Source organism: Dipodomys spectabilis, unplaced genomic scaffold (genome assembly GCF_019054845.1).
Source record: "Dipodomys spectabilis isolate Male_0828 unplaced genomic scaffold, ASM1905484v1 ptg000089l, whole genome shotgun sequence".
Lineage (NCBI taxonomy): Eukaryota > Metazoa > Chordata > Mammalia > Rodentia > Heteromyidae > Dipodomys > Dipodomys spectabilis.
In genome coordinates, this window is record NW_024870766.1 from 12,211,077 (window position 1) to 12,237,294 (window position 26,218).

The 26,218-nt window shown below is 34.9% G+C and overlaps 1 protein-coding gene across 1 annotated transcript in view; it reads left to right on the forward strand.

Moving 5' to 3' along the window:
• Sema3c (semaphorin 3C) overlaps window positions 1-22,444 on the forward strand; it is a 138,507-nt gene extending 116,063 nt beyond the window's left edge. Inside the window, exons 13-18 of the mRNA XM_042684770.1 lie at window positions 4,929-5,017; window positions 7,444-7,485; window positions 11,513-11,670; window positions 15,658-15,725; window positions 18,049-18,179; window positions 21,393-22,444. Coding sequence (XP_042540704.1) covers window positions 4,929-5,017; window positions 7,444-7,485; window positions 11,513-11,670; window positions 15,658-15,725; window positions 18,049-18,179; window positions 21,393-21,806 — 902 coding nt within the window. The 3' untranslated portion in view covers window positions 21,807-22,444. The remainder of the gene's footprint in view (window positions 1-4,928; window positions 5,018-7,443; window positions 7,486-11,512; window positions 11,671-15,657; window positions 15,726-18,048; window positions 18,180-21,392) is intronic.
• Window positions 22,445-26,218: the final 3,774 nt, after the last annotated feature.

Sequence of the window (26,218 nt, forward strand, 5' to 3'; positions counted from 1 at the left end):
TGTGGGGATTAGCCTATCAGCCACCTTTATTTCAATCTTGCACTTTCTGCTATGACTCGGTATGAGTTGGCCCCAATAGCGGGCCATGTTTTACAGCTTGTAGAAAACTTTCTCAGTCGAGAAACTTGTTCTAGTAACTTACTTTATCATGGTCAATGAGCATGGTGCCCCCCAGAAAGATTATCCTTACAATATTTCTCTTGACAATATTTGAAAGTTTCCTTTTTCCTTACATCTCTGGCAACTCTAGGTTTTATCAGACACTCTGATGTTTACAGACTAAGTGTTCTTTTTGCAATTTCATGAATCATATGTGTGAATTACACCTTGATTTTCAAAACAATTGAAGCTTCTTTATTAGAATTATGCTTTATGTGGTGCTGAGGAGTTGAACCCAGGGCCTCAGGCATGCAAGGCAAGCACTCTACCACTGAGCCACCTTCCCAGCCAATTAGAATTATGTGTGTACCTTTTATTAAGTATCTTTATTACATCATTATTTTAAACATTAGTAGAAAAAGTGTGTTATTTTAGGGAAATACACAGAGAATTAAGATTTGATAAATTTATATTATGAAAAGGACTAATTTGGTGATTACCTCTTTGATTAATATAGATAACTACCACAAAATTAACAGGTTAAAAAGAGTCACACTGCACAATTTTTTGTTTTTTAAATCTTGAAATCTCTGTAAAATTTAGTGATATTTAGGAATTCCAAAGATTCTACATCCATGATCTGACAGAAGAAACAATATGTATGGTTTTACTAGATTCCCAAAGGGCCTGAGGGAGGAAGTCTGAAAGCCACACTTAGAAAGTATTTGTGTGATTGAACATGTCTAGAGTTGCCAAGGAGACAAGTGAAGTTAAAAATATCAGCAAATGAAGGTGAAAGTCTATGTATTCTTGACATTGTGGTGAAGTATTTTAACCTTTCTGAAATATTCTGACAAAAAAACTTGAACATAGGTGAACCTAAGACTTTCAAATTTATGTGATTCTGCAAATTATAACATCAATACATTTTAGAAAACACTGATTAGATGACTTTTTTTTTCTTTTCTTTTGGACACTGCATTTTAAAAAGCCTCCCCTCCCATGGGGACCCTTGCAATACCATTGAGGACCAAATGGGCCTCTAGCTGTCCTGAGCTGATGTTGAAGGTGTGGATATCACAACTTTTCCATGATATAGTCAAGATTCACAATGTAAGAAACTGCTAAATGTGAGAAACTGTACTAGATGACCTAGGGTAGCAATACATTGATATTTCTTTTGTAACAATAAGCATGCTGAGGAGAAAGATTTTTCAAACTAAAGATTTTTAAAATACATGCTTCTTTTTGTTCTTGAACTTAAAAATTACCGTGGAAGCAATTTGGTAAATTAAATCTATTTGATTTTTTTTCCTAAAATGAAGTGCAGTAGCCAATTGGTAAAGTTTAATTATAGATACTAACAATGTATGATGGCTAGACAAATTTTCTTCATATGTATAAAACTTTCATTGGGTAGATATTTGGCAGCTTTTTTCTTGGCTATAAAATTATCTATTTTTGTTCTTTTTTTTTTTTTTTTTGTCATGGGGCTTGATCTCAAGGCCTGGACTTTGTCCCTGAGAGTTTCTGCTCAAGGCTACTGCTCAATCACTTTGAGCCACAGCTCTACTTCCAATTTTCTGGTGGTTAATTGGGGAGATAAGAGTCTTATGGGCTTTCCTGCTTCTGCTGGTTCAAACCACGATCCTCCTATTTCATAGTCCTAAGTAGCTTAGGACCACAGGTGTAAGCCACCAGCACCTGGCTCATGCATTAAAATTACCTTTTTAACAAACATATTGGCTCAGAAAACTGTAATAAAGAAGAGTTACCATTTAGCAAATGAGAGGTCATCTTTTTTAATGCTCATTTTAATTAATCTGAAAAATTGTTCACTATTATACAGTAGGCTGCCTTGGTTGACCCGTAAGGTCTGAAGCCAGAGAAAAAGAAGGAAATATACCTATGTGACTGGAATTTGTGTGTTTGTCTCTCTTAAATGAAGAGAGCTGATTTTTTTTAAATAATTTTTTATTGTGAAAATACTGTACACAGGGTTACAGTTACATGAGCCAGGTAATGAGTACGTTTCTTATCAAACATTTTTGCCTCCTTTGTTTTTCCCCTACCATCCCTTCCCTCCCACATCCTCAACTATACTGACCCACCCCCCCTGCCCCAGCCTAAAGGCTGCTTCATATATGGTTTGAATTACTTAGTTACCAACTTACCAACTCCTAGAAATAAGCACCATATGTACTTTGCAGGCCATTGTACAGTATGTAGGATCCTTTTTCTAAAAACCAATTCAGAATTTCAAGGAAGTACACGACAGATCCTTAATTCAAACTTACAGCCCCTCTGAACACAAGAGCTTGTGTGACTATGCAGGTCAAACTCCTATGAAGCCAGTCTGACTGGAATAATTTTAGAGGTACACACAAAGGAGAGGCGACTGTCTAGATCTAATTAAGGAGGCAGTACTCTATGAAATCCATAGCAAGCACAGTTTAGCTAACCAGTTTCCAGGGAAACCCTTGAAGACTTTAGTTAAAATGCAACCCAGGGGATGGATATACAGGTGATTGGTCAAGTGACCTGCTGATAATGAGCTGTGTTTGATCACTTGTTTGAGACCGCCAACACCTACTGTGCTATAAATGCAAGCTGATCTCTTGGCTGAAGTAAGGGGATGGTTTTAAGCTGATTGCTATGATCCCTGTTAGGAGGGGGGGGAAAAATCCACCACCACCAACAACCTAGGAAGTATACAATTTAAAATGCAGGATTTATGCTTGTCTGAAGGATTATCTTTAAATAGTTAATGAAACAAAGAAAATAAAATTTACTAAGATGGTCTACTGTATTAGCTTTGTGCATATATATGTATGCATTATGTAAATCACCTCTAAGGTTTATCTTGCTTATTCATATACCAAGGTAGTAATATATTCAGATGTTTATCCTCTATCTCATTGAGGAGAAAATTGAAGTCAAATGAAACACATGGACTTCAGTTCTGTCAAAATGAGATATTTAAAAAATAATAATAATGTTTGCTTACTGAGGAGAAACTCTGTACTGGGTACCATATTAAACCATTTTTGTTTTTGTTTTTTGTTTTTTGTTCTTACTCATTTAACTAGAAGTCTTTCATCAGAAAGTGACCATACACCTTATTCAAACTAGGCAAAACAAAGAAACAAAAGCCTCCTTTGAGAAATGTCAAAAGTAGTCATGGTTCCAGTTAACTCTGTGCTAAAATAGTGTTTGTCAGAGTTTATCTCACCACCTTTCAGTTCTGCTTTCCTTCACATTGTTAATTTGCAAGTGGAAAATCTGTGTATGGCCACAGGAATGGTTCCAGCACCTCCAAATAAACAAGGCTTCAATAGCCCTGAGGTAAGGAGAGTAAGATCTTCAGAAAGGGCTGGGCTTTGACTTGTGTCTGATCCCACTCTTGCATGAATCACAGAGGCTCAAGTCAAGTGGGAGCGTTTCTCCCTGAATTGGCAGTGAGGGAAACCATCCCTTCATCATGGTAGACGAAGACTAAGAAAGTTATTGTTTCCCAAAGATACCTTCGATTGATATTACCAGAAGAAAGGGATGTGATTCTGGGCACGTTGTAGTAGCAGATATCCACTGCAAAAGGCACAGTTGTGCTCCACATCCTTACACACAGCAGAATGAGGAAAATAGTCCTTTAGTGTAACTGTACATGATGTTTTTTTCCCAAGGATTTGATAGCAATCTCCCAATTCAACAGAATAATAAAAAAGATTTATGGTTATGAGTACATTCAAAGAATGCTATTCTCACCACCCCTAAAAGGAAAGCATTTGATAACTCTGTTATCTTCTTCAAATGAAGGGGCATGAAGATGGCTTTATGTGATGTCAGTAATGGGCATTTTTATGACCATTTTGGAATGCATAACTCACAATGACTAATAGCTTAATGGGAACACATTAACTACTCAAAAATCATGAAATCTCAACTGTGAACTCTCGAGTATTCTGTCTATTTGTCTTTGCATCTATACTGTCTAGCTTACTGAAGCCATTCGATGATTTCTTGTTGCATTGATGAGTAAAAAATGGGTGGAAGACAACACAAATTTACTTATTTATTTAGTAACAAATGATATGGACTAAGGATACTGTCAAAGTATTTTCTGTATAGAGAACTCATCTTTACAAGAAAATTTTTAAAAAATGAAAATATCAATAAATCAATAAATCAAAGTAACTTTCTACCTTTTATTGTGAATACATCAAAATGGGTTTTGTATTATCTTTTATGGGCTCATGTTTATAGGTCTTCTTTGTATAATCTTTTATAAAGGGTATGAATAAAGTGTTTTTACATCCTTTCAGAAGAAAATGATGGTTTGTTTTCAAATTTTCTCTCACAGTAACTTAAACATTGGGTTAAAATTAGGAGCTACTCTGCTGGGTGCCAGTGGCTCGCGCCTGTAATCCTACCTACTGAGGAGACTGAGATCTGAGCATCATGGTTGAAAGCCAGCCTGGGCAGCAAAGTCCGCGAGACTCTTATCTCCAATTAACTAGAAAACCTGAAGTGGCACTGTGGCTCAAGTGGTAGAGCGCTCGCCTTGAGCTGAATAGTGCAGGGATAGTACCCAATCCCAGAGTTCAAGCCCCACGACTGACAAAAAAAAAAAAAAATATATGAGATACTTTTTTTTTCATTTACAGGCACTTCATATTCTTTCATTTTTTTGTTGTTTTTGTTTTATTTTTAATTAACAGGAAATTTTATATTTTAGTATGTATGCATATATGATGTTTTAATATATGTAACTTCTAAATATTCCCTTTGTTTAAAAAATATGCATCTCAGTATTTCTCTGTTTAATATAGATCGAGGTACCGTGCAAAAGGTTGTAGTCCTTCCTATGAACAGCTCTGCCAGTGGTGAACTCATTCTAGAGGAAATGGAAGTCTTTAAGGTTTGAGCATCTCTTCTATTAATCTTAAAACATGTGCAATGAATGCAATTCTTTAATCTCACAGCCACTTTAGAGGGAAAATATTTGACCAAAGATCAAATAAATGACTGTAATAAATTTTTGTGGGTAGGAAAACATTAGATAAAATGAGAAATCTAGAACAAATATTTTTGTGAAGTATTTTCTTAAACTGCAAGTTATTGTAACATGAAAGAATGACTTTTTCCCCTCAGCTATCATCACAACTTTAGTCATCATTATTTTTTTAAAAATGAATTGTTGTGGTGAAGGTCTAGCTGAGTTTGTCATGAAAGGGCTATTATGATTTGCATCACAGGCCACTGAAACACAATTGCTTTCACATTATTGATCGTTAGACAAGCTTTCTCATATTCTTGTAACCACTGGTTTCAAGAAAAACCACTTTGATTTTTTTCTCTTTTTATTGCTTTCACTTCAAATGGCACTCATGTTAAATGAAACAAGTGTTACCCTTAAAATCATGGATTCTGTCACTATTGAAGATTTTATTGAAATTTTCTTTTTGTTTTAAATTTGTGACTGATAAAACAAAAGAAAAGAAAGAACAAAACAACTAATAAATGGTACAAGGAGGAAAGTTCAATTCTATAAGTTCTTGTCTGCTTAGGGCAGAGTGCCTATTCATTACATCCCTATGTCAAGAGAGGGGATTTGTGGTGTCCTGCCTTGTCCTTTTCTTCTTAAAATCACCTTAGTTCAAGTGGTCCTTTTTATCTTCACTTGGAAAGATAGCTAAAACACAGGGAGAGGAACTGTCAGAATTGTAAAGAAACCTTGGCAGGAAATCTTCTTATTGAAGGACCAGTATTTCTAACTAAACCAATTAAGAAACAATAACTCAGGGACAACAAAAGAGGGAAGGTAGCCTATGGTTGAGTAAAAGTTCAGACCTCCCAGAACCAGAATATTTTTAATCCACTAAGTTACTTTACTAGCTGAATGGATTCAGTATCTTTTGAACATTACTAAGGTCATTAAAATATTGAATTTATAAGCATATAAATAGTAAAGATACAATACTGTCAGATTAGCTAATACATAGTAAAAGCAAAGAAATACAAAAAAAATAAGCACATCAATAAGTAGTAAGGGAGCTCTGGTAACTTTCCCTGTGCATTATTGAATGAACAATGTTAGACAGAGTTTGACATTCAGTTCTTTTGATTAGTACACTAAAATTGTGACCATAAAATAACATGTGACCATAAAATAAAATTTATAAAATTAGCTGTTCTTCTATTTTTTTACTTTTTTAAGAAATGATCATTTCATTATGTTTTAGGTATTCAGCTAAGTAGGAATAATTTGTGTCAGGTCTAAGTAATATAAAGTGACTTATTCTTGAGGCTTCTTAAGATAGAAAAATGCTTTATTGTGTCACTTCATTTTTAATACTGGCATATCTTTTCTTGATTGTTGGGAAATGTTAATTAAGTGAATATGATACAAACCCAAACATATGTTATGAAAACATCTCAAAAGAAATGTGAGTTAATCTGACCAAGTGAGAACAACTGATGGTCTGTTACATGACTTTTTCTGTTGTTATCATCATGAAGAATAAACTCTCAGTGGAAAAAGAGAATCAGTCAGAATGTATGTGGGGTATATCATCCCAAGAGATAGATTAAATCTACATGAGCCTCTTCACTGATACAGGTGCCAGTGATGAATAGAACAAAAATTAAGAGAAACAGTTACCAAATATAGTAACTGTCTGCAGCCTGGTGTTTGTGTCATAGTTTCTGAGGTGAGGTAAAAAGTAATTGGGTGTGCATGATCCACTTTGATGAACATGTGAAGAAATCATGTATTTAAGTTGGAAAAAAAATCCTTAGCTAAGTGTCATGTTGAGATAGTACAGAAAACTGAATATAACTGTTAAAAATAAAAACCCCACCAAATAACAGGCACTTAGTTTTGATACAGTACAGAAATTTCATCTCTTCATTTCACTTGGTTCATTTTCTGAGACTGAGTCTGATTTCTCTGAGTTTAACTTGAATTAAAATACCATTGTTAGGGGTTATTTCATTGATTCTCAGTTGCAATGTGTGTGTGCAGTGTGTGTGTGTGTGTGTGTGTGTGTGTGTGTGTGTGCGCGCACGCGCGTGTGTGTGTTTGTGTGTGTGTGTTTCTAAAGTGCAAAATAAACCATTTTCTCTTTTTAAGTATTTGATATACATATGCATCATAGCACCTCCTTTTTTAGGTGTTATAATGAATGTAAGCTTAGTCCCTAACGAAGAAACATAACTTATTGAACAGTGTATATACTGAGAGAAAGATGATGATTTTTAGAGTTTTTATAAGTAATACTTTGATGTAAAATAGTTTCTAAAGGTTGTGTGAACAATTAACATAATTTTTCTAATTTTTTGTAGGCTCATGTGCCAATAACAACAATGAAAATCTCATCCAAAAAGGTAAAACCTAATCCACTTTTATATTCTTTGCATGTTCAAATAGCTTATTATTGTTTGCTACTCTAAAAAATATATTTCTTAACCTAAGAAAATTTAGTTTTGCTGTGAAAAATATTTAATACCTCTTAAAGTATATCATAAAATCACCTTTCATTTTGACATAGACATTAGCAATAGCTCGAATATATTTATTTTTGTATAAAATTTCATCAGAGCCAGTCACTGATGGCGCACACCTGTAATCCTAGCTACTCAGGAGGCTGAGACCTGAGGATCATGGTTTGAAGCCAGCCCAGGCAAGGAAAGTCTGTGAGACTCTTATCTCCAATTAATCTCCAGAAAACCAGAAGTGTCATTGTGGCTCAAGTAGTAGAGAGCTTGCCTTGAGCTGAAGAGCTCAGGGATAGCAACCAGGCCCAGAGTTCAAACCCTACAACCAACAAAAAAAAAAAAAAGAAAAAAAGAAAAGAAAGAAAGAAAAGAGAAAAAAGTTCATAAATTACATTGTTAAATGGCAACTTCTTTGTACAAGTACTTAAAGATAATAATAAATAATAGAAATGTTCATCAGATCACTAGATACATACAGAAATATATTACAATATTTTATATTATAGTGTATCAAGCCAACTAAAATAAAAGTCATCTTCCAAAGAAAGAATTTATCATAATATTTGGGCTACTATAATTCTCAGAGGCTTGGAATGGGTAATCAATCCTCCTTGGAATTTTTGTTTCTGTCACAAGTTGGAAATACACAATGCATTCTTCTATGGTTATTTTTAAGGCAAATCTATTCCCTAGGGTTGATACATGTCTGAAAAAATATGAATCATGAATATTCTAAGTCAGGATTTGAAGAACAAATCTATGATAATTACCTTAATTCTTTAAAATTTAATGTTTACTTTAAAGCAAATACACAGTAATCATTGCAAAGAAGAGCCCATTTCCAATCTTTCCAGCCCTTAAAAGCATTAGATTAACAAAGTTCTCCAGAGTTGAGTATTGTAGGCAAGGTGGAGTTCAGATTTGGATTGAGATTTATCTGAAGCTCAACCTGACTGTTAGTTAGGGACAAATTGCTTAAGTTCTCTGTCCTATATTTCCACACCTACCACATGAAACTTTTCTCACAAGTTAACTTATATAACCACTTAAGGTAAAGTGGGTGCTTAGCAAATGCTGTCTATCAGAGGCTGAGATTCATTTTTTTTGGAATGGAGAATAAAGGTTTTATGTTTGTACAACTGATTTGATAATTTCAGTATTGTTTACCATATTTGGTCTGTTAGAGATGATGCAGTATTCCAAAGTCAGCCTTGTTCTCTTTTCACTTGAATAAATTTTATGAGCAAAAATAAATAGTGTATGATAAAGCTGAAGATCTCATCTGTAAAAATGTTTGCATGGTGTATAAGAAACATTTTCCCAAGTCACAAGGAGCAATTCATCACTTTGCTTAATGTCCTAGGGAGCTGATCACAAGTCAGAATTGTCTTTGAAGTTAGCAGGGAAGCCCTTTGTTTACAGTGAACTAATAGAAAAAGAAAATATTATCATAGCAAAATTTAAAAATGGACATGAAGCCATTGTGGCACAGCTGTATTACATACAATTCCAGGTCTTATTCTATTTGCAGTTAACACATTACACTGGTTTTCTACATCTTACATTCCATTTAGTAAAAATACTTCCTTAGAACTATTGAAGTTGGTTGGGGTTGGAGGCATAGCTGATTCGGTAGAGCACCAGCCAATGAATGAGAATGCCAGCTACCAATACAGTCTCAGACCAAAAAGAAAAGGAAAGGAAAAGAACAGTAAACAATTAAAGTTAGGACAACGGTGATTATTTGAGTTTTGAAATGCCTTTCTTCAACTGCATTCTCTTATTATATAAGAGAAGGACAATTTCTGAAAGAGAAATTGTACAGTCATTATATATGCATATGTTCACACATATATAATGTATTATTATGTAACATATAACAAAAATAAATGAAATAATCAAAAGCATACTGTAGCCAGGTTGGTAGTGACCTATGCCTTATAACTAGCTATTCAAAGAGGTTTTTTTTGTTTTGTTTTGTTTTTTTTGGTCATGGGGCTTGAACTCTGGGCCTGAGCACTGTCCCTCAGCTCTTCAGCTCAAGGCAAGCACTCTACCACTTGAGCTACAGCGCCACTTCCATAACTAGTTATTCAGAGGACCAACACCTGAGAGTTGAAGTTCAAACCCAGCCCTGTCAGGAAAGTTCTTGAGACTCTAGTCTCCAATTAAACACCAAAAAGCTGAAAGTAGAGCTGTGGTTCAAATGATAGAGTGCACGTCTTGAGCAAAAAAAGCTCAGGGATAGCACCTTGACCCTGAGTTCAAGTCCCTGAACCAGCACACACACATATACAAAAACAAATTCCAATAACGCCACTTGTGTCATTTTCTCAAATAACTGACTCTGATTAAAGTAGTTGATTGAAGAATATAGTCACTATGTAATTTTTTAAAAATTTACTTAATAAACAATTATTTCAAATGTTTCTGGATAAATGATTGCTATAACCATTATTGTAATAAAATTGTTATCCACAAACAAATGTACTCTTTACTTGACTTATGTAACTGTAAGCCCTTTGTGAATTACCATATAATAACAATAATATTTAAGAGATTATTAAAAAAACTATAAGAAAATGGGTTTTCCTATTATTTGAATGCCCAAGTAGGAACCAAATTTAGAAAATTTTCTGAAAAAAATCCATTATTCAGAATAAAATAATTATGTTAAACACAGTAAAAGAGTCCAAATGACTGGCTAGAATTGAACACTTATAGATAGTTTATTAATTAGTGTTTTACTCTATTGTTTTAATCAATTAATATTTATTGGACACCTATGGACTAGAAACTATTCTAAGCATTTCATGTGATAATGGCCCTTACAATATTAATCTCTTAACAAAAACAAAACAAAACAAAACAAAAATCTTCTATCAGGGTAAGTGTTATGTTGTCCCAATGTTAATAATAAGGAAGCTGAGTTTGAGAAAAGTTGCACATCAGATTTGTGGCTGAGCTGAGTTTGGAACTAGGGGAGTCTGCCTGCCAAGTTCCAGAGTAGACACCTCTGTAGGTATAATTCTTAAATGTATATATACATATGGGAAAGGCAGGCACTTTCTACACATCCATGAGTATTCAAGTTCCATCTCCAGAATTCCATGCAAACTGGAGTTACGCAATATCAGTGCTTTGCACAAGAAGTATCCACTGGAAATCCCATCTTTCAACTCCTATGAAATATCTATGCATGGCTGAAGGCCATGGAGCAGTATCTTCAGAAGCTCTCAACATCTTCCAAATGAAGAGGATAAAATCTTTATTCATGACTTTTGAGGATGGTGCAGATTACTTGATCATGAAAAAAATTGAAAGCATCTATTTAAATATAAATACAGATGTTCTTCTAAGTAATCTTAAAAGAGTCTCAGTAACTAATATGCCACTTTCAAAGTCATGCTCTGAAATGGTTTTTGTATCTCATCTAATACTTGTTATCTAATATTTTTCTTTTAGATTTAATATTTTTCTTTTAAGCTTTATTTTAAACCTGACTTTCCTTCCAAACTTACAAAGTAATGTGTTTCCACGTTGGAAAAATAAGAAAGCTTCCTTGTACTTTGCTTAAGAGACAGAATTCAAAAGAAATAGAAAACATTATAATTTAAACCTGCAACATATTAGTCCAAATGTGAGAGAACACTGAATCTCAGTGTCTAAAACACATTCTACAAGGTGCTCTGAGATTCTTCTTTTTTTCTTTCAGGAAAGTGGTAACGTTATAGGCACATTAACATAGAAAAGTTCTATTTGTTTTGGCTTTATATCCTTCTGCGTGCTACTTCTCATTTTCAGTGTGTTTCAGAATGAATTCAAGGGTCTGCGGGTGTATCTTATAATGTGTTCCTGCTGAAAGGCTTCTTTTAACTTCCACATCTGAAATAAATGATCCTGATTTCTCTCACAGCAACAGTTGTACGTGAGCTCCATTGAAGGGGTTTCCCAAGTCTCTCTGCACCGCTGTCACATGTATGGCACAGCCTGTGCAGACTGCTGCCTGGCCAGGGACCCCTACTGTGCCTGGGATGGCCATTCATGCTCTAGGTTCTATCCCACGGGGAAGCGGTGAGTATTCAATGGGAAAGCGGTCAATGGGACAAGACAATACAGAAAAACAGCCCATCATTAAAATCACTTGTATGATGCAATCAACAAATGTAAAGTAGTAGCTATGATTAATACCATATAGAGTCTTCTAGTGGAGAAAATACCATGATTTATGACTTCACATTTTTTCATCCTCACTGTAAAACTTATCCCTCCAACACCTTTAAAATATTTCAGGGAGCAAGTAGCTTTATCTTCATACTACCTAATTCTTGTTTCTTTGTTACTCTCAAGGTTTCAGTATATTTTAAGCCCCACATTCTTAGGGTTTCTAATATATACTGCTTAATTATGTTATAAGTAAGTAAATGCTTCTTATAAAAGGAAGTAGTTTTATTGGCGAGAAAAAGCATTTTCTAGAATGGAACTACCTGTGTCATTGTAGTGATTCAATCTTTGCCATAGGAAAGGTGCTCTTTGTGCTTTTCAACCTGATGAACATGTGCCTTCCTGCCTTCTTACCTGGAATGGCATGCACAAGTTTGCTGGTTTGGGTGAGAGGAAAACAGAAATCTAAGGAAGGCTATTTTTTGTTTTTGTTTGTTTTATTCCAGACAGCTCAAATACAAGTGTTGGTGTAAGAGAAATGATGATTGTTTATTTCAGAGATGGAAGGTAAAAAAATACAGAGAGAGGAAACAAAACACCAGTCTGCATGAAGTTGGAAAGGACACGAGTAGAGACAGAGACACTGAATATCTGTATATATATATGAGAAGAAGTCAGAGTCAGACAAGGTCATAGCTATTATCAATCATCCCTGGATATAGATCATGATGGATTGTAGGGATAAAAATCTATAAACCATTGATGTCAGGAAAGGGAGAAAACAATACCAGTCATTATTAGCAATGATCTTTTCAATAAAACATTAGGAATTATAGCTATAAACCTATATAGATTTATTTTTTATTTTATTGTAAAGCTGATGAACAGAGGAGTTACATTAAGTCAAGTAATGAGCACATTTCTTTTTGAAGAGTATTACCATCCTCATTTTCTCCCAGTATTTTCCCCCCTTTCCCCTTAAGTTGTATAGTTCATTTCCAACATAGTGCCTAATGAGTATCACTGATGAATTAGTTCATCCTTTGTCCTACATTTAATTTTTGTGATGGTTTACAGCATTTATTCTCTTTAGCAGATATATTTCTTTATGGACAGATTCAAATAACCCTGCACTTTCCCAAATTAAGATCTTGATCTTTTCATCTATTAGTTCAACATATATATATATATATATATATATATAAGTATATATAACATATATAAATATATATAAACCTTTATATATATAACCTTTATATATATATAAAACCTTCATATATATATTATATCTATTTTATATGTATATATATGTATAAATAAAACCTTTAAGTAGTTGTACAAAGGAGTTGCCATTAACAAAGCTGTTTACATGTTTATAAATACAGTGTATCCTGCTTAATGCTGGACATTTTCTAGCCATTGTTTCAGAATTTGATATTATAACAAAAGACAAAAATCTGTGCCTTCAGGTTTAAAATGCTGTAAGGGGAGAAGATAGAAAGAAAGACAAGTACTAATGTATCAGAAAAAGGTAGGCCTATGAGTTTTAGGAGAACAGAGAAGATAAATAGAATACTTGGAAGCAGAAATTTGCAGTGTTGACTGGGTGAACAAGGACTTGAAGGTGTTAGAGAATGTCATCAAGGCATTAAGTGAGAAAATACAATTCCAGGAATGTTTCCAAAAACATTGGAGTAACAGCACCAAACTTAATTAGCCTCTGATGTAGGGAAATGGAATAGGAAGAAATGAGGTCATAGTTCTAGATGATGCAGGTCTTTATAAGTAATCAGAAAGCTTGTTTTTAGACTAAAAGTGAACATGTTGAGGGTTTTTTTGTTGTTGTTGTTTGTTTGCAGTACATGAGTGATAGATACTTTTGATGTTTGCTTTGAAAAGGTCATTGGTTGGATGTTGCATTGAGTAAGATGTGCAAAAGCTACATGCCGGAAGGCTACTGCAGTATTTCAAGTGAGATAAAATAGAGGCGTGTACAGGATGATGGAGGGAGAGGAAGCAAGATGTGGTCTGCTTTTTTTTTAGAACTCACAAAAACTGTAGCTGTATGAGACTGGAAGTGTCAAGAGGTACTAGATCACTTTGGGTTTTTGTATCTATGTTCAAAGATTCCATGCTATTCCATGTCATTCTTGGAGTAAGAAGGTCTATGCCTTTTAATTTTGTCTAACATCTAATTTGGGAGCCTCTTTATCATGTAATGTTTTGTATTTGTGCTGGTGGAGAGATCTTAGAAACTTGATAAAAATGTGAGAGAAGCAAATTTTAAAAAATGCTTTTTGTGAGGCCTGATGGATTTTTTTAGTCATATTTGTTTTGCACTGTCAAGTATAATTATTAGCACTGGAAGTTTTACTACAAATATCTACACTATATAAATTCTCCAAATTATTTCCAAAAATCAATGGAACATTATTTATGGAGGATGTAAACCATGTTTGCTGAATGAATTAACTATCTTCCACTTATCATATGCAGTGTTTATTTTCTTTACCTCATACAAGGCAGTGATAGAAATGGCAATTTGGAATATTTTTCACATTTTCCTTAACAGTGCTAATGTAACCTGGCTGCACAATCTGCCTAGAGCATAGCTATCACTTAGAGGTCTTGTATTAATAAAAGCAAACCGTATCTGTTTTGTATAGAAACAGGTATAGTTAACAAGCGTTTTTACTTCTCACCACTCTCTAATACCTTAAATATTTGTGCATTTATATCAAAGAATGCAATTTAGTTGTGTTATTTAGTCTAGATTAAGAAACAGAGTAAGAAATTTAAGACAAGATAATCAGTTCAACCTTAAAAGAAATATCTTTCTATACAAGAAGAAAATGATTTCATTGTTTATCCAAGCCATTGACCATAATGGGTAAAACCTTGGAAACTGGAGCCAACCCCTAAATTCTGTGTGCAATATAGAGTCCTCCATAGAAGTGTGCTTTTGTGGTGCTGCAGCAATGACTCCAAGGCGGCAATAGACACATACAAAAGGCTCTTGCTGGTCTCAATTAAGCCAAGCCATAATAACGGTTTCTGGGTTTGAATGTTTGGCAGCTGATACTGTAAATTCAGATTGCCCAGCTTGAGAATAGTTATGCTCTCAATGAGTAACCATTACATAGTGCTGATCTCAGGACAATAAATGTAACCTATGTGAATGATGTTACATGTGCAGAAAGCTGACCAGGTCAGCCATAAGAGCCCTCACACAGTTATCTAATAAAAATTTTCAAGTCAGCTGATGGTAAATGATGCTGTGACTCACAAATACAGCAAATTCGGTACAGTAAAAAATGGATTTGAGTATTCATCCATAATATAATATGAATCATATTTTGCCACCTAAGAGAGATATTTTCACTATTTGTGTATGTGTTTAAAATAACTATTTAATATAGTAAAGATCACATTGATTTTTAGGAAAACAAATTTTTCCTTTGTTTTTCCTTTTTTTTGGTCATGGGGCTTGAACTCTGGGCCTGGGCACTGTCCCTCAGTTCTTTAACCCAAGGCTAGAACTCTACCACTTGAGCCACAGAGCCACTTCCAGTTTTCTGAGTGGTTTATTGGTGATAAGAGTCTCAGGGACTTTCCTACCTGGGCTAGCTTTGAACAGCAATCATCAGATCTCAGCCTCCTGAGTAGTTAGGATTACAGGTGTGAGCCACCAGCTCCCGGCTACATATATTTTCTTAAGTAGAAGCACACAGTCTATTGTGAGTGAGAAACGTAACATAGCTATATCAAATAAGGAAACCTTTTTTTTTTTTTAACCCTGAAGCTTAGGTAATGAAAAGTTTTTACTTTAAAAATGCAGTGTTTTAAGTATTGTAAAAGGATAATTCCAATGCCATTTACATGTTTCTGTGCCTGTAGGAGGAGCCGAAGACAAGATGTGAGACATGGAAATCCACTGACTCAATGTAGAGGATTTAATCTGAAAGGTAAGGAAGTGCACAGTGGTCATTCTCAGTAAACTCTATGATTAAAAAAAACTTACCTGTGGCCAGGAACTGGTATTTCATACCTGTGAACCTAGATATTTGGGAGAATAGTTTTTTGTTTTTGTTTTCTTGGTAAGGATAACAGTTTGAGGACAGCCAGGGCAAAATGCTCATGAGCTCACACCAAGCTGGGCTTGGTGCAGCTGCCATCCCAGTAGAGTGCCTGCCTAGTAAGCACAAAGCCCTGAGTTTAAACTGTAATGTCACAGAAACATTTTAATTGCTATTTGTATGAACACTGAGAATCAGGAAAACAAACATCCAAGAATCAAGAATATGTGTGTGTGTGTGTGTGTGTGTGTGTGTGTGTGTGTGTGTGTGTGTGTAACTTTGTAGGTATTTCACATATATTGTAATACATTTTCATAGCTACTCTCTCACCTGAAGGGATTTTTTAAAAAAAATTTTCTATGGAATGACTGGTACTGCTAGCTCACACTTATAATTATTGCTGTTAGGGATGCTGAGATCTAAAGGATCAAAGGTTGAGGCCAGCTCAGACAAACACACAAAAAACATGATTTTTAAAAATGTGATTTTTATCTCCAAAATATACAAGGAAAAGCCAAGCTTGGGGTCTGACTCACATGGTAGAGCATCAGCAAAGCAAGCTGAGCTAACATGGGTTCCTGAGTTCCAACACTAGTACCAGGAAAAGAAAAACGAAATTAAATGAAACACTACCACTTAAGCACATTTGTATTGTTGCACAACAATCCAGAAGTCATCTTAGCTCCTGCAGATGCCAGTACTTTTCTGAACTTCTTATGAAGTTGACTTTTCTAAATACCTCACATAAGTAGGACCATATAAAGTTTGCCCCTTCATTTTTCCATTAGTAAAATATCTTCCAGATCCATTAACATTGTAGTGTATATCAGTTTTCTTCTTGCTTAAGTCTGAACAATATTCAACTGAGTGTTAGTCATACCTTTTGTTTATCCACACATCCATTGCTGGAGGTGTGGATTGCTTCCACACTTTGGCCATACTGAATAGTTCCAAGCCAGGGCCTGGGTACTAGACACAGTACTACTTTGGATCTCACAATTAATCTAAAACTTCCTTCCTGTCCTGACAGGGAGATACCCTGTTGTTCCACTTTCCCCATTAATCCTCTGTCTCTACCCCAACCTCATCAACCAGTAACTCCTAACAGACCTTCTTCTGCCTCACCAAGGGGCTGTCTATGTAGATCTGCTTTTAAACATTAACAAGAAGCCTCCCATTGCCCAAAGACCTGAGAGCAGCCTCTCCTTTAATAAAACATGTCATCCCTGTTTACCATCTTCCCAAGCTACAGTGAGGTAATCAAGGCAGATTTGGCTTCATTGTTCCGAACCACTAATGGAGGGCATAAATCTGGGTTGCCACTTCCCTATTCACAGAGTTTTTGATAGAAGGCACGTCAGTTTCCACTAATCATGTCACGGTGGTAACAATAGTGGCAGTGGAGGTGACTGCAAATACGCTGCTGATTTTGGCTAGGAACTGGAATTATCTCAGGTTCTTTTGATGACTATCTCAGTTAATGCTTTAACAATTATCCCAAATGATATTATAACCTGGTTTATAAATGACAGTTATGTACCACATAACTATACTGTTTATGCAAATAGGTATTTTTATTTAAAACATTGGAAATATTGTATGTTATAGAAATGAGTCAAATGAAGTCACAGAGAGATGAAGTAACTTGTCTAAGCTAACACAACCACAGCTGAGGTCAGGATTTCCTCACGTTTCCTCTCATTCCAAAGATTGGGTTCTTCACCGCTAAAACTCCTCTGTGGGCACAGCAATCTCTGCTTTTATAGTTCTTCTTCACTTTCTCCATGCTACACCTAAATATGCAGTTTGGGGTGAAATAAAACCAGTTTTAGAATTGTCTGTCATTTAGTAATGTTATACTCTATTTCCTCATAATTCACAACCCTTATTTGTTCATCTGAGAAAATGTCACTCATAAGCATGTTGCAATTAAATGTCAAAATTGATTTGAAGTGCAGTTGGTACCAAGGAATTCTTGAATAAATGTTAATTGCTTTATCAACATAGCCTCTCCATTAGCTTCAGAGTCTTTCTGTCCCTTTGCATTAAACGACACTAGAAAACACTGTAGAACACTTTGCTCATTAAATGAATGTCACTGTCTTCTCCTGGCTGCTGTAGTTGATACAGTTTTATATAAAGAGATAAACATCCATACAAAACAGTGTGCTTTAAATGCCACTATGTTCTTTCTTCCTGTTTTGTTCCTCAGCATATAGAAATGCAGCTGAAATTGTTCAATATGGAGTCAAAAATAACACCACGTTCCTGGAGTGTGCCCCTAAGTCTCCACAGGCATCGATAAAGTGGTTGCTACAAAAAGACAAAGACAGGAGGAAAGAGGTGAGTAGCACTGTGCCTCTGGGATCAACCAGGGCTTTGGAACAAACATTAAATCACCATCCCAAAGTGAAGTGTAGATCAAAGACCAAAGGAAAGACATGTGAACATCCTTTTATGTGTCTGGCTGGACAAGACCTACCTTTTTTAAAAACTCCTTTGTGCTTAGATTGATGGATTAATTACAAATCCTCTCTGTCTCTCTGCCCAACTCTGTAACAGAGTAATTGAAACAAGAGTTTGGGCAGTAAGACTGTAGTATTGATGTAAGGAAGCATTTGTAAAAAGAAACAAGATGTGTGTAAATCCACAGGCCAAGTTCTCACACAAGAGACCTTTGTGTGAATCACAAGATAAAAGGGGTCTTTTAACAAAGTACGGTTTTCTTCAGCAAGAAATTTACTCTGAACTATAACCTTTATGGCAACAAAACATTTTTCCAGGGTGCCATAATCTGTTTACATTACTATATTATTCATAATTCTTAGGTTTCTCTGAGCTAATATATGGAATCCTTGTTTATGGAGTCATCATTACCTTTTCTTATTGATATAGAAAAAAAAGTATTTCTAAGTAAAAAGACACTGTAAGCTTTCAGCGATTAGAAAGGACTACTTTAAAAGAGAGACATTGTAAAATTGTAATATACTATAAGGAATGAATTCCAAAATCTTGCTGTTGCATTTTCCAGACTAATGAGGAGAAGAAAAACATGTATATATGCATGTAATAAAGTCTTGAGGTAGTCTAAAATGTACTGTTACCAGTGCATCATAAATTCTGAAGAGCCAAGGGGAAAATAGGGCCTGCTATATCTGTGGATGTTCTGTTCTGGGAGATTCGGTATCTTCATTTTATATCAATTAAGACTATGTAAGAGACTTATCATCACAGCATATAGATACTGAATTGGAGTTGCTGAAATGTTGGGACCATAGGAGAAAATACTTTCCAGTTTTCAGACTTGGCTATCCAAATGTGTTATGAATTGTTCAATGAAATGCTTTTCTCTCTGTTGCTAGAATATTTAACCATAGACTATGTCTACTTACATAGTTCTCTGGAGAAAAGAGAGACTACCTGGATTTCAGAATCCATTTTCTTCTTCAGAAAGCTGTGATATGAGAGAGAGAGAGACAGAGACAGAGACAGAGAGACAGAGACAGAGAGAGAATAAAAGCCAACATCTAAGACTAAGTATGATGGTACATGTCTGTAATTTCAGCTATGTGACAGTCATAGACAGGAGAATCCTATTTCAAGACAAGCTGAAACAAAAAGTAGATCCCGTGTGTGTGTGTGTGTGTGTGTGTGTGTGTGTGTGTGTGTGTGTGTGTGTGTTTGTGTATGTGTGTGTGTGTGTGTGTGTGTGTGTGTGTGTGTGTGTGGAGAGAGAGAGAGAGATAGAGAGGTAAGCTGCAAATGTGGTTCATATGGTTGAATGTCCAGTAAATGTGAGATTCTTAGTTCAAATCACAGTGCCATATATATACATATATACGTATATATGAAAAGAAAATATTTTATATACTAGGAAAGACATTCTTTTGTTTAATTTCTAAGTAAATTTGGAAGTACATTCAAAATTTAAAAAGTGGAAATGAAGGTATGGCCCAAGTTGAGCACCAGTCTTGAACAAAAAAGCCAAATAAACTGGGCATCAGTGCCTTATTCCTATAATCACAGCTACTCAGGAAGCTGAGACCTGAGGCTTGCACATCAAAGCCAGCTTGGGCAAGAATGTCTATGAGAGTTACTTCCAATTAACCATTAAAAACAAAACAAAATGAAACAGGTGATGCTATGGAGAAAAATCTAAGGGATAGCACCCAGGTCCTGAGTATAAGCCCCAGTACCAGCACAATAAATAAATAATGAATAAATAAACCAATACAATTAATAGATTAATTAAAAATAATCCTTGTTTCCCTAATTCTTCTTGTTCATTTCCACTCTTCTAATTCTAGTCTGACCAGCTTCCAATATTGTACTTGCTTTATTAATTAATTAATTTATTCTTACTTTTCTGTATGGGTTGCTTGTTATGCAAACAAAATTTTCAGTTATATTTCCTTAATAATAAATTATCTGTCTGCATAGAACAAACATTTCACATGTATTTTCTTTATTTGATTTTTGGAAGGGTTTCTTTTTTTCCTGAGAGAAGGAGCTTTATAGAGCATGCTGTCATGTAACTGTTACTATGTCAGTTTTTATCTCTTCCTTGACAACACTCTAGCTAGAACTACTGTAAAGGAAAATAGATTTTAAGCATTTCCTAATATCTAGCCATCAATCATTTCCCAGTATAATCCTGTGGAGTAATTTAACATTAACCATTTATTTTCTTACTTTTCCTTTGAAAGTAAATCTCCCTGGGAGACATATAAGACAATTAATTCCTTTCCAGCTTACTTATAGATATATATCCTACAGAATAGGGAAATTAGAAATGATCCTTGAAAAATATCTAAAAGCCTGTTTCTGTGTGTATATATATATATATATATATATATATATATATATATATATATTAATTTTTGTTTGCTGGTCCTGGAGCTTGAACTCAGGGCCTGGTCACTGTCCTTAAGTTGCTCTTTGCTAAAGGCTAGCACTCTACCACTCGAGACACAGCACCACTTCTGGCTTTTTCTGTTTATGTGGTGCTGAGGAATTGAACCCAGGGCTTCATGCATGTGAGGCAAGCACTCTACCACTAAGCCACATTCTCAACCCTCTGTATATTTTTATTTAGTATATTCATACATGAAACAAAGAAAAAGCTAACATTTTAATAATGAGTTCATGTTTTCATGAGTGACTATTTTTGCAAAACTAAATGGACTCTTGGATGAAATAGATATTTAATAATACCTATGAAATTCATTTATATATGTTGCCTGTGATTCACTCTCCAAAAGTAACTAAAATTCTACACTTGTGCGTGATGAAACTACTTGAAAGGAAGCATACTTCCTTCCTTTCCAACATGGATGACACGCTCATCCTCTCTTTCATTGATTTGGGACTCATGATAATATTGTTCATGGGAAAAAAAGGACTGACAAAAATCTGTGCCTATTGGGAAGGATGCTAACTTGTACGCAATGCTTTGCTAATTTTTTTTAGGTCCACAATACTTTGTACTCACTGGCCATATAATTTTTAAAAGTACAGTCTTCAGTTTGGAGAACTAAAATGTGTTTCTTTCCTTAGGTTAAGCTGAATGAGAGAATTATTGTCACTTCTCAAGGACTCCTGATTCGTGCTGTTCAAGATACTGACCAAGGGCTCTACCACTGCATTGCAACTGAGAACAGTTTCAAGCAGACCATAGCCAAGATCAACTTCAAAGTTTTAGATTCAGAAATGGTGGCTGTTGTGACAGATAAATGGTCCCCATGGACCTGGGCCAGCTCAGTAAGGGCACTACCCTTTCACCCTAAGGACATCATGGGGGCCTTCAGTCACTCTGAAATGCAGATGATCAATCAATACTGTAAAGACACCCGGCAGCAGCAGCAGCAAGGAGAAGAATTGCAGAAGATGAGAGGGGACTATGGCAAATTGAAGGCTCTCATCAACAGCAGGAAAAGTAGAAACAGGAGGAATCAGCTGCCAGAATCCTAAGGTCTTCAATCAAGCTTCTGCTTCCAGCAACAAATGCTCTGTTTGCAATGATCAAATTTTACAATCAATATTGTATTTTACCCATGAAAAGTTCCTGCTAAAAGTCAACTACTCACTCCTAAAGTGAGTTTAATGGGAGCTGAAATGAGCATGCATTTTCTTGTATGATATTGACTAGCACTAGACATGTCATGGTCCTCATGGTGCATATAAGTATTTAACTTAACCCAGAATTTATTTATATCTTTACCCATCCTTTCCTCAAAATCAACGTGGTGACTACGAAAGTAGAACTGTTACATCCCTCGATTGAGTGAGGGACAAAACTTTGGGCTCTAAGGGTTTTGATTTTTAATTGTCAATGATTTTCATATATGGTAATCAATTCCAGATCACAATCTTCACATAGTGAAAGTTACACAAATGCATGTGATAGAATTAAAATCAAAAGAAGTGTAGAATAGCTAAATGACAGGGAAGAAGGCAAGGAAATAATTAGTTGATATGTTTTCAGTGAAATATATTATTGTTTTTAAAGATTGTAAAATTGTTGTCAGTTGCTGATAAATGCCATTGATTTTATTCTCATATATCTGGAAGAATAAATAAAAATCTTTGATGGGAGATATATCAGTGAACATTTAGATTTATATTGTTATGTTATTATCTTCCAAACAAAAGCACTTTTCTTTTTTTGGAAGTGTTTTTAAGTTATTACGGACTTTAGTTTAATTTGACACTATTTATGGCATATTGTTTAGATTTTAATCTTTCTAGTCTGCATGGGATATCAAAATAAGAAAAACATTTTGAAGTAGCAAACATCTATATGAAGTGTAAAACCACCAGAATGAAAAAGAATAAATGTAGAAAACTTGTTATCAGGAAGAATTTATACCAAATGTGGCTCATATTCAAATTCAGCAGTCAAGTTCTGTGATTAATTCCCATTTTTATAAAACTGAAAATCAAGATGTTAATTTTTTCCAGTCAACATTTCCCTGTTTTACAATCATTTGTTTTTGAGAGATGTCCATTAGTCCAAGAAATAAAAAGATAATATATATGAACAAAATCAGGCATCCTGTAAGATGTTTATTTTATTCATAGTGTATTGTTTTGTTTAATTCATTTGAATGAATATTGGCATCTGTTTAGTCATTTTTAAATGTGATTATGGCAAGTTTTGTGATAATAGATTATCTTAGAATAATATTTGAATAGTTTATTAGAATAATTTAATGCTAAAGTTATTTTTATTAAATTTAAAAACTAGATGAGAGAAATAACAGGATTTTCCTCAGGTTCTTCTACTTTAAAAAAAAAAAACTTTTGCTTTTTTATTTTACTTACTTTGAAGACATTTTTAGGTTTCCAGATAAAATTAGAAATTGCACCAAATAGCTTATCAAAATCTAATTAAAATATTTCTAGCTAACAATGCAAGGTAATCAAAACTGACATATCCTTTTTAAAAAAATTTCACTATTGTCGGGCGCTGGTGGCTCACGCCTGTAATCCTAGCTACTCAGGAGGCTGAGATCTGAGGATCGCGGTTCAAAGCCAGCCCGGGCAGGAGAGACCGTGAGACTCCTATCTCCAATAAAATCCACCAGAAAACCGGAAGTGGCGCTGTAGCTCAAGTGGTAGAGCGCTCGCCTTGAGCTGAAGAGCTGAAGGACAGTGCCCAGGCCCAGAGTTCAAGCCCCATGACCGACAAAAAAAAAAAAAAAATTTCACCATAAAACTTAAAGATGTAAAATTAGGACTAGAGGTGTGGTTTCATTGGATAGCACATGCTTAGCATGAAGTAGGCCTTGACATCAAGGGAAAGAATTAAAATCGCTGTAAAAATCAATGGGCTCATTGATCAGAGTTTAAGAAATGATTGATTTTCCAGTAATGGTAAAATTTAATAATCTAAGAGGAGAACCTCAGTGGTTAAAAAAAAAATCAGTGAAAAATGAAAACCATAAAAATCACCTGGAAGAGTTAGGAAGGTGGCTCAGTGGTACAGTGCTTGCCTTACATGCCCTGGGTTTGATTCCTCAGCACCACATAAGCAGAAAAAGCCCAAAGTGGCGCTGTGGCTCAAGTGGTAGAGTGCTAGCCTTGAGCTGAACAGCTGAGGGACAGCGCCCAGGCCCAGGGTTCAGGCAGGCGCCACGACCATGACTACAAAAAAAAAAAAAAAATCACCTGGATATATTTACAAAACTGTCGCTCAAAATGTATGTTATTCTAAAACAGTTTCTAAAGCAGTTTGTTAAACAAATGGCTTGCCTGTTTAAAAAGGAGATGCTTAAATTTTGCCTCTATATGAACACAAAGCAATGTGACATTAGGGGGTCAGTGGGTCACGGCTGTAATCCTAGGTACTCAGGAAGTATCTGAAGATTGTGATTCAAAGCCAACCTGGGCAGTAAAGTCCATGAGACTTATCTCCAATTAACCACCAAAAAAGCTAAAATTGGAGGAATACCTCAAGTGGTAGAACACCAGCTATGAACAGAAGAAAACTGAGTGAGCTCAAAGCCCTGAAGTCAAGCCCCAGTACAAGGAAATGAAATAAAATTAAGCAATGTGCTAATGTAAAGCCAAAAGTACACTCTGTGTTTGTAATTAACCTATTCTATGTCCAAAATCAAGAGTAAAATTGTTTTAGGGTCATCTTCTGGTTTCATATAGTTCCAAATTAACCAACAATAATGCTATTTAATACCTTTTATCTTGACCATTACTAAACTGTATATACTTTATTACTGCTTCTTTGAAAACATTCTAAAACACAATTGCCAAGTGTAAAGGTTTTCTGTATCAAAAATATTGTTAATGTGGACCGTTTATTGGTGACTCTTTCATTTGGGGTAGTTTGGCGTATTAACAGTTTCACATGCTTTCCATTTGCATTGTATATAAAATTTCCTAGAAATGCACTTTTTCTCAAAGTGTAAGTTTGTGAATAGAGTTTTAGCATGATGATTCTATCATTATAGTGAATGTTCACACTCTGTGTAAGAAATCAAACTAAGTGTAGTTATCACACTAACCTTGAGTTGGGAAAGAAAGCATTTGCCTGGCAAAATAAAAACCTATTGAATTCTCCCAGGGATGTCTTTTGCTCCTTTGTTAATGTGAGTTTATTTGTGAATAGTCTAGAAACTCCTTATTTATCTAATTTTCCATTTTCATGGGAGGAAAACATCCACAATATTTAGGAATCCCATAGAGAATCATGTGTCTATTAATCCTTTACCATCAGGCCCAACCTAAAAGTCATCCCATGTCATCAAGATTTCTGTCTATTTCCAAGGTATCTTATATATGCAAACAGATGTATGTTTGTATCACTAATATTGCACATACATCCATATCTATATATAGTGTTTTGTCAACATTAATGTTAAAAATGACAGATGTTCACTGGACTTAGGGGAAGACTACCTAGACTTCATCCAGACTTGCTATTTAGTTTAAGTTTTTAAATTACACTCTTCAATAGTACTCTATACAAGTCCATACCTGGGAAGTATTAAAAAATGTTACATAGAAAGTATTTAATACATGCCAAATTTCCTTTTCTGGAAGATGACATCTTCCAACTTCCAGCTGAATTCTATGTCCAGTTAAGATTCCAGTGACCTAAGTATGTAACTCGACTGTGTAGATCAGCAACACCTTGCCAGGTAAAATGAGCCTTTGTAAAATTAAGGGGAAAAGGAACCACGGATTAATTCCTGGTTTTGTTAATAGAGTTGAATCACAATTCTTTTCCTGTTCGCTGCTAGGTTATCTATCTGTATTAATGTGACTAGAGGAAAAACAGGACAATAAAATTTAAAATTGTCACAAGCAGTCTTGCAGCCTGATGATTTTGTACAACCTGTCAATTGCTTTCATGTTTCTCACACTCTCCCTGGCTTCTATTTTAACCTTACTTATCTTAGAATATTTTAATGTTTCTTTGTAATTTTAAAGAATTGTGATTGTGATATCATGTGCGACTTACCTAAGTGAAATCTTTTAAGGAAAAAAAATGAGAGTCTCTTGTATCTATTCTGCTGGTTATAGTCAGGAGAAAAATCAAGCTTTTTTGAACAGCTGGTTAAGACTACGTAAGAGCTTCAGAAATGAAGAGTTTTATTAAATTTTCTGCTTAAAAACAAAGCTGTAGCAGATCGCTGTGAAAAAAAAATTCTTCTTAAGAGTTTAGCCTACTAACCTTTTAACTGACCACATCTCACACAAGAATCCAAACCCTTCTGCAAAACCAAAACAACTCACAACAAATCCCATATACACATCAACTGGTAAACTTCATTGTTAATAAGTTGTTTTCTTAGGAGTTCTGATATATACTACAAATTTTTATGGCTCCATAACAATGTTAGTGTCCAGGTATCTAGCAAAGA